This window comes from Tupaia chinensis, unplaced genomic scaffold (assembly GCF_000334495.1).
Source record: "Tupaia chinensis unplaced genomic scaffold, TupChi_1.0 Scaffold147003_1, whole genome shotgun sequence".
Classification (NCBI taxonomy): domain Eukaryota; kingdom Metazoa; phylum Chordata; class Mammalia; order Scandentia; family Tupaiidae; genus Tupaia; species Tupaia belangeri.
In genome coordinates this window covers 2,943,050-2,951,305 of record NW_006206856.1, presented here as the reverse complement: position 1 = coordinate 2,951,305, position 8,256 = coordinate 2,943,050, and the positions used below count along the sequence as shown (strand labels likewise).

Below are 8,256 nucleotides of genomic sequence, written 5' to 3'. Positions count from 1 at the left end.
CCCTGCCATAGGCCCCACCATAACGCCCTACGGCTATCCAGTCTCTGTGGCCTCCCTGACCCCCAGCCCGGGAAAGGCAAGTAGTGTCAGTGGGCACCCCGCCCGCCCCGGCCTGGCCCAGGCACCTCGAGGTCCCGGGCGAGCTCGAAGAGCAGCGCGATGGTTTCACCAGCCGCGATCCGCAGGTTCACGCTGTCGCTGGACAGGAGCTGGGGCAGCCGGGGGAGCTGCCTAAGGAAGGGGCAGGCTGAGCCACACGTGTGGGCCGGGGCCCTCTTTGAGACTCCCTCCCCAAGCAGGCAGTCTCCCTACCTGGAGAGGATGTGGCGGACGTGGGAGCTGGGGCAGATGGTGAGCAGCAATGCCCAGGCCTGCAGGGCAGCACAGAGCAGGCCGTGCAGACTGGCAGGAACCACGGGAGCCGTGGAGCTGACACCGCAGGACCGGCTGAAAACACCTTCTAAGCAGGTGAGGCAAGAGACCAGGTCCTAGGAGCACAGGGAGGCGGGGAGGGGCTCAGGGCAGAGCCACGGGCCTGCATGCTGCACCACCTGGGACCAAAGGCACTCACTCACCTGGACGTCGGCCGCGGCCACGTAACAGCTCAAGCCGAGCGCAGAAGCACACTGTGGAGGACAGAGCCAGGCACGGTCGGAGGGGGCCTTGGCTCCCAGTCGTGGGCTTACTCTCCTCAGGGTAGGGAGCCTGACAGCGAAGGGAGCACCCCTCTGCTGACGGGTGGGGCAGGAGAGGTTTTGGGCATGGCACACTCACGTGGAGCCGGGCGACAGGGCTGGCCATGCTGTCACCAAGCACAGACACCAGCAGGGGCTGCAGGCTGTGGAACAGCTCCTCGCCCTTAGGTCCGGGGCCCAGCTGCACACAGAGCAGGCCCAGCACGGCAGCAGCCAGCGCCTGCTCCTCGCCCTTCCCTGTGGGATGCTCTGCGGTCAGCCCTGGCAGCCAGGGGCAGACCAGCCCAGCTCAGGCCCCCTGCACGCCCGGGCCGACCTTTCCTGAGGCACTTTTCCAGGGCGTCAGCCAGCGTGAGGCGGCGCTCCAGCAAGAAGTCGGGGAGGAGGCGGGATGCCAGGGCCAGGCGCAGGCTCTCCAGGGCGCCTTGCCGGATTTTGGCACTGAGGGGTAAGAAGGGGTCACGTGGGAGCTCTGCCCTGGCTGCGCTCACATGGGCTGCGTGGGGACGCAGGTGTGGCCCTGGGTATGGCAGTTAGTGGTGGCCGGGGGTACCTCTTGTCTGTGAGGCGGTCCACATACTCCTTCAGCTTCTCCTCGAGCTCCTCCTGCTGGCCCTGCTCATCCACGCCATTGGCCCCTGCAAGGCCAGCTGGTCAGCACGCTTCATGACCATCCCCGGGGCCCTCGCCAGGCCCTGCCAACCTGGCACCCACTCTCACCGAGGCCGTCCTCCGCTGTGGTGCTGAGCAGGCTGGGGCACTCGCTGGTGGTGCTACGGGCCTCGCTGGCTGCCTCATCCTCACTGGAACCTGAGTCGGCTTGGGTGCTACTCCGGGCACCTGGGGGTGCGGGAGGGGACATTTAGCTTGTTTCCACTGATGGGCTGGCTGGGATCCCTCACTCAACTGCACGACCTCCACTGTGTCTCAGAGATGAGGAAACCAAAGCTGAGGTGCCAGTCAGTGGCAGAGAGGTTAAGGTGGCTGGATCCCACATGGCCCACTGTGCGGTTCGAGCCCAGAACCTGGCGGCTTGGGAAATAGGCCAGGCATGTATGCATTCGTGCCCAAAGTCCCAAAAGGACAACGGAGGAAAAGAAATTGTGGCATGGCCATCCCTTCGGGGAGTGATTTCTCACTTTCCCTCTCTCTCTGGCAAGCACAGGTGACTGATGGCAAAAATCAGAGAGAGAGAGAGAGAGAGGAGAGGAGAGACCGTGAGCCAGCTAGAGGTGGAAGGGGTTATGCAGGCCCCACGTAGGCCTGTGGCCCATATCCAAGCAGGTGGAGTTCAGCTACCAGCCGAGATTATGCCCTGAAGTGAGCAGGACAGGGGTCAGGGTTTGGATGACAGAGTCAGGCACAGCTGGCGTTCAAATCTCAGCTCCAGCTGCTAGAGGCATATCGGTCAGTTCCCCACCCTTCAACCCTCAGTTTCTCCACCTGCAAACTAGGGGTGCAAAAACACCTCTTTCAGGTGGAACAGGTGAGGACAAGTGGCCTTATGGCTCTTCCGTGGCCGTCAAACTCAGCAGGCCACCCGTCAGCCCTGGGGGCTGAAGCCCGGCTCCTAGTGGGTGCAAGGGCTACCCCAGGCGTCGAGCACTGTCTTCTGAAATGCCTATGGTCTATGCAGGGCCTTCAGCCCCAGGCAGATGGACACACAGGGTCCTCCCGAACCTGGGAAGAACAGAAAGCAAAGTGGCCTCTGACCATGTGAGCCCCTAAAAACAGGTGAACAAAGGAGAATCGGGGTCACTAGAGCTGACACAATCGTGTGAGGGTTCTGTCCAGGGCCGAGGGCTGTAAGCCTGGGGCAGGTTCTGATAGCACAGCTGGCCCTGCTTCTCAGGAGCTACTCACACCCCTCCCCTGCCTGCAGGACAAAGTCCAGCCCCACACACCAGCCTCTGCTCACCTCTGCTCCCTGGCAAAGCAGCCCAGCTCTCCCTGAGTACCCCACTATGCTGTGGTCCCTGGGGCTGCGGGGCTGCCGGGCCTTGGATCAGCTTGGTCTCTGCATGGTGCTCCCTTCCTCACCTTCTCAGGACTCAGCCAGAAGCCCCTCCCCTTGGGCGTCCCTGGTGCCTAAGTGTGGGGCTGACACCACTCAGCAAACTTCCCAGCACTGATCCCTCTGGAGTTGTCCCTACCCTATTAAATATCCCTCCAACCATGCCCCCAGGGCAGTCTAAGCAGTGCCTGGCAGGCACCCCATCCGAGCAAGTAAACATATGTGTTGACTGCAGCAGGACGCGCTCCTGGCCCAGGCTGATAACAAGTCTCAAGACTGCTCAGGCCTCATCCTCACCCACCGCACCGGGTCAGGCTCCCATGGCCCCACTCCCGCAGCTTCCCAATCACCCTCTGCCCTCGGCTTTCCGGACCACACCAGTCTCCCGCCAACTTCTTGCCCTGGCTATGCAGGGGTCAGGGTTTAGCGGGAGCATGCTTCCCGCTGCGTCCACTGAGGTTTGTCCAACCCAGCAGGCAACTGAGGTGGAGGGGCAATGGGGAACCCGAAGTCCGGAGGTGCTGACAGGGTCACCGGGAGCGCGGGACCCGACAGGCCGTGGGGAGCGCGCTCAGGCAGAGAGCACACGTGGCTGATGCCTGCTGGGCACGCGCCGGCCCAGGCAGTTCCAGGAGACTGCGCCAGGCTGGTAGAGGAGGCGATTCCCCGCCCAGAGCCCTCCGGGGCACGGGCAAGGACCCACACAGGTCCTCAGTTCGCCAGCTGTCCGGCGCCCCCCACTCACCTCCTCCACGTCGCTGGCCGCCCTTGCGGGGGGTGTTGCCCTTACGAGCGCGGGGCATACCGGGGGGGGTGTTGCCCTTACGAGCGCGGGGCCTCCCGGGCACAGGGCGCGGGGGGCGCAGGGTCAGGGGCCCGGCGGGCGAGAGCTCCAAACCAGCAACACGCGGGCCACTGCGCTGCACTGGGACTTGGGCAGACGACAGGAGCCACACGCCCGGCGCGCCACCATCTTCGCGAGGCGCCCCGCCCTGCCAAACAGGTCGCCGGGAAGGCAAGTTCTCGGCGATCCAGTTCAGGTCCGCATCCACACGGCCGGAACTACGATTCCCAGGGGGCCGCGCGCGCAGACTCCTGCCGGCCGGCTGAGCGAAGAGCACCACGGGATTGTAGTCCACTCCTGGGGCACTCCTAGGCTGACGACACTCTAGCTGAACTATGCACCCACAATGCCCCTAGCACCCCCCATCCCCCGCGACGTGCTCAGGTGCACAGTCGTTAACTCTGAAGTGGTGCGCCTCCGAAGCACCAGCCTCACAGAGCACATGCACCGGAGCCAGCAGGCCACTTCGAGGAGCCCTGTTGAGTGCTCTGGGTCCGGAACCGGGGTGGGGGTGGTGGTGTATGTGTGTGTGTGTGTGTGGGTGGGTGGGGGGAATTGGGGCTTGCAGGAGGGCAGCTAAACCTCGGACGGTGAAAGAAAAAGTGACTTTATGATGAAAGCAGAGTACAGACATCATCCCAGCACTTACAGACTCGGCCGGATCTCCTGGGCCCCACCTGCCCCCAGACAGATCCCAGTGAACTGCATATACCCAGCAGGTGTAGGTCCAAAGCCCTGGGCTGGCAATCCTAACCAGCGGAAACCCTGTCTCCCTGGGGCTTCTTCCTTGTCATGGAGAGTCATGCTCTCAGAGGGCTTCTGGTTTTATACCTGCTGTTTTAATTTTTTCTAATTCGCTACAGCACGTGTGTACTCACTGGAGACAGAGCAGGAAAGAAGAAAGCAGCACCACCCGAGAGGCAGGGGGATGGCTACCTGCAATCCCTCCTCCTCCATTCTTCTCTCCGGATTTCTGGGCATGCATGCACGCGTGCCTGGAGTGTTTTACAAACTGTAGGGAGTAAGGTCTGGAACCGAGCAGGTGGCCATGTGGGATTCAGCCACCTTAACCATCACACCACTGGCTGGTCCTATTTGTGCTTTTTCCTGGCCCTTGCCACCCCTCAGGGATCTCAAGAGAAGTGAGGTGTGTGCTTGGGAGTGCAGAGCATAAGCTGAATAGGGCAAGGGCAGGACAAAGTCCCCCCAGGACTAGGAAAATGGCAGCAGGGACAAGAAGAGGCAGGTGCGGGGACACCTGGCTTTAAGCTGCTTCCTTAGGTGGACGCTTGGGCTCCTGGCAGGTGGGGCCAGTCCAGCCCTGGTAACAGCGGCAGCGGAAGGACTCCCAAGCTCCGGGGCTGCCATCTGGCCGCAGGTGCAGAAAGGCTTCCGCCTGTCCTGGATCTCGCCGGGCACAGCGTCCATGGCCTTGGCACTGCTGGTGACTGCAGGCCATGGCGGCCCTGGTCACATTGAGCACATAGGGGCCCAGGGTGCCCACCAAGTAGTCATGGAGACGCCAGCACTTCCTCTGAAGAGAAAGGAGAGGATGCGTCAGTGCTCTGATGGCCTCTGCCCACTCTGTCCCCTGGCATGGCCCGTGAGGTAGGCTGGAGGGCCAGTGATCACCTCAGAGCTGGAGAAGCTCAGGTCCCCCCAGAGCACCACGCCGGCCGCGCCCAGTGCTGCGCTCACACCAATGGTCTGCACAAGCTCGTCCTGGAGACAGAGAACTGCGAAGCTGGGGTTGGGCTGGCCAGATGCTTCCAGGTCAACCTCGACCTTCGGGGTCACTGCCATGTGACTCTACCTCTAGAGTAAGACCCCATTACACAGAAGCCACTCTGGGGGGCTTCTCAGGCCCTCCACTCAGAATGTGTCCTCTCATGGGGCCGGCAGGTGGCATGGTGGTTAAGGGCGCTGGACTCCCATGTGGCTGACCATGGTTTGAGTCCCGGACCTAGCAGCTTACTCTCTCACTCCCCTCATCCCATCGAATTTAAATAAAGTAAAATAAAACAATTTTTTTTTTTTAAAAAAAGAATGTGTCCCTTCAGACCAGGGCTCCAAAGGCTAGGCCTTAACTTGCCCCTTGTGGTTCTGGAGGGCAAAGCTGTGCCTCCCTCTTCAGATGCTCCAAAGTAACCCAACACCAGGACCTGCCCTCGAATCCTCCCGGGCAAGGTCTTCTCCTCAGACCTTCCAAAGCAAGGGCCATGCCTCCTAACTCAGACTCATAGGCCCCCCGAGTCCACTTACCTGGGACAAGAACTTCCCAGAGCGCTGGTGTGTGAGGCGGACATAGGCCAGGACGGGCAGGGGGTGTGGGTGCCCAGCCAGGGCAACACGGAAGGCCTCCTCCAGGCGGTGCTGGACAAAGGCCTGGTGGTGGACACGCGGCAGCCTGGGTGGGAGGTAGATGCTGGGGAAGAGGGCGCTGGAGGCGGCCCACAGCCAATGCAGCTGGGTGTTGCGGGCCAGGGTGGCTGCGTGGCAGCGGCCCGTGCAGATGGAAGCCTTCCCATGCCAGCCATTGCCACAGGCCGGGTAACGGTAGAAGCCCCAGAGCCCATGGGGCCGCAGGGCCTGACCTAGCCGAAGTGTGTCCTCCATCAGGGCACGGCCTGCCTGCTCAAAGCCAGTTCGGGCCTTGTGCAGCTGTTCCTGAGGGGCCAGCTTGGGGAATGCCCGCTGTGCCCAAGCCCAGGAGGCTGCCCAGTAGGCTCGGCGGCGGCCCCAGTTCCCAGCCCAGAGCGGAAACCACTCCTCCCAGTCCAGCACGGCCAGGCCAGCGAAGTTGGGTCCCAGGCTGTGGCGGATCTGGCTGGCAGCCCGTGCCAGGTGGCGGTCAAGGTGCACAGCTTGGGGGATACCTCCATGGTGCTCTGTGCCCATGGGTCCGAGGTAGGGGTAGAGGCCGAGCTGATTCTTGTAGAAGATGGTGATGTTCTGGCCATGGAAACGCTGGCCACGGTTGGCTCGGATGCCCAGGGCACTGAGTGGCAGGCACACACCAAAGCGGGCCTCGCAACGTGCTGAGGGGACGTTCCACAGCACAGAGAAAGGGCGCTCGGGAGCCTGCAGCAGGGGCCGGCCATACCCCAGGCACACGGCCACCCCCAGCACCAGGGCTGGGCCTAGCTGCATGGCCTTGCCCTAGGGATGGAAACCTGCAGGAGAAAGGGGGTGTGAGCTTAGTCGGTAGCCATGGCCATGCCCTCTGCAGAGTCGGGAAGGCACCTTCAGCCCCTTGGCACCAGGATGGCGCCAGGACAGCAGCTGGGGAAAGCACGCTTCCCAAGGCTTCCCCAAGGCCTTTCACGGAGCCACCCCCCCAAGCTGGCCTGGGCAGCTCCTCTGCCACGTTCTCCGTCTCTGTCAAGCCACCACTGGGTCCTCCGACACATCTCCCACCCACGAGTCCCCTTTTTTCCTCTGCCCAGCTCATTCCTGCCCCAAGAACGCTCAACCTCCTGTCTGCCTGCTTAATTCCTCCTCAGCACGCAGGTCTCTGCTGGGGCAAAGGGGGTTGCCTGGACTCCCAGGTGGAATGAGGGTGTTTGGGCTTCCGAAGCCTCTGCATCCGCTCTTATCCCAGCATGCATCTTGCCACTGGATGCCTCTCCCTCCGTCTCTCTGTCCCCTTGGGTCGAGACCCTGTCTCTCAGTGTCCGTTCCCTGTATATAGTCTAGGGCCTGAGACAGCAGCTGCCCTGTGAATGGTACAGGATGAATGGGAAAATGACAGCCACCCTGTCCTCTGGGTCTGGCAAGATGGGAGGGGTAAAGGACAAGTGTCCCATCGTCAATGGCTCCTGGGCCAGGTTGGATCTGCAAACTTTTACAGGGAAGTGGGACCTAAGAGATGTGGGTGGGAGTCAAGAAATAAACTCTCACAGCCACACCCAACAGAAGCCTTTATTCAGCCACACGGATGACTCTGAGCAGGGCTACAGAGCCACCCCTTGGCCCCACAGGAAACATGCCCAGCTAAAGCCGGCCTCCGGGGGCTAGGGGCCGAGGTCTGGCCAGTGGGCTGAAGCCAGTACTGTCCTGGGCAGTCCACTGGCCCAGAAAGACAGTGCCTTGTCCTGGGTGGCCCTCAGATGTCTTTCTCCATCCAGAATATGGGGCGTCCCCTCAGGTCTCGATACTGTGTTTCTAGCAGGCTTTGGGGAGAGGCCCCTGCTGGGAGTGGGGGTGAGGTGGTCAGGGGCTGAAGCAAGGGAGGTGGTGGTGGCAACGGGGGCCCCTTGGAGCCCACTGGGGTGGCTTGGGCAGTCAGGCTTGGGGGTTTGCAGGGTGGCTGGGAAGAGGAGGCCCTGGGGAAGGCACCAAGCAGGCTGGCGGGCAGCTTTCGGCTGGTGAAGACCTGGCCCTGCACGGGCTCGCCCAGCTGGTAGCCAAGGTGGCTGTAGAAGTGCAGCTGGTCGTGGGTGGTGAGGTGCAGCCGGCGGAAACCCCGGGCCCGGGCAAAGACCTCCAGGCCCTCCATGAGGCGGCGGCCAAAGCCACGACCCCTCAGGGCCCGGGCCACCACCACTGTCTCCACTAAGAGGCTCTGAGGCTGGTCTAGCACTCGGGACAGGCGGGCATGGCCCACCACGATGGGGGCTGCCTCGGGTGTGTGTGGGGTGCTCAGCAACATCAGGCAGAGGGGGAAGGCATCAGAGGACTGGCCCAGGGAGTGCAGGCGGGAG

At 62.5% G+C, this 8,256-nt stretch overlaps 3 protein-coding genes across 3 annotated transcripts in view; all 3 read right to left on the bottom strand.

Annotated features, from left to right (window-relative positions):
* Positions 1-3,746, bottom strand: part of IFRD2 (interferon related developmental regulator 2) — a 7,205-nt gene extending 3,459 nt beyond the window's left edge. The window contains exons 1-9 of the mRNA XM_027768618.1: positions 3,555-3,746; positions 3,455-3,518; positions 1,416-1,535; positions 1,249-1,333; positions 1,012-1,136; positions 775-932; positions 576-626; positions 313-488; positions 126-231 (exon numbers count right to left, since the gene is read on the bottom strand). Coding sequence (XP_027624419.1) covers positions 126-231; positions 313-488; positions 576-626; positions 775-932; positions 1,012-1,136; positions 1,249-1,333; positions 1,416-1,535; positions 3,455-3,512 — 879 coding nt within the window. The 5' untranslated portion in view covers positions 3,513-3,518; positions 3,555-3,746. The remainder of the gene's footprint in view (positions 1-125; positions 232-312; positions 489-575; positions 627-774; positions 933-1,011; positions 1,137-1,248; positions 1,334-1,415; positions 1,536-3,454; positions 3,519-3,554) is intronic.
* Positions 3,747-4,683: 937 nt separating this feature from the next.
* The window catches only part of HYAL3 (hyaluronidase 3), an 8,256-nt gene continuing 4,683 nt past the window's right edge, over positions 4,684-8,256 (bottom strand). The window contains exons 2-4 of the mRNA XM_006169383.3: positions 5,816-6,726; positions 5,186-5,275; positions 4,684-5,087 (exon numbers count right to left, since the gene is read on the bottom strand). Of these exons, the coding sequence (XP_006169445.1) occupies positions 4,818-5,087; positions 5,186-5,275; positions 5,816-6,703 (1,248 nt within the window). The 5' untranslated portion in view covers positions 6,704-6,726 and the 3' untranslated portion in view covers positions 4,684-4,817. The remainder of the gene's footprint in view (positions 5,088-5,185; positions 5,276-5,815; positions 6,727-8,256) is intronic.
* The window catches only part of NAA80 (N-alpha-acetyltransferase 80, NatH catalytic subunit), a 4,968-nt gene continuing 4,168 nt past the window's right edge, over positions 7,457-8,256 (bottom strand). The window contains exon 3 of the mRNA XM_027768619.1: positions 7,457-8,248. Coding sequence (XP_027624420.1) covers positions 7,659-8,204 — 546 coding nt within the window. The 5' untranslated portion in view covers positions 8,205-8,248 and the 3' untranslated portion in view covers positions 7,457-7,658. The remainder of the gene's footprint in view (positions 8,249-8,256) is intronic.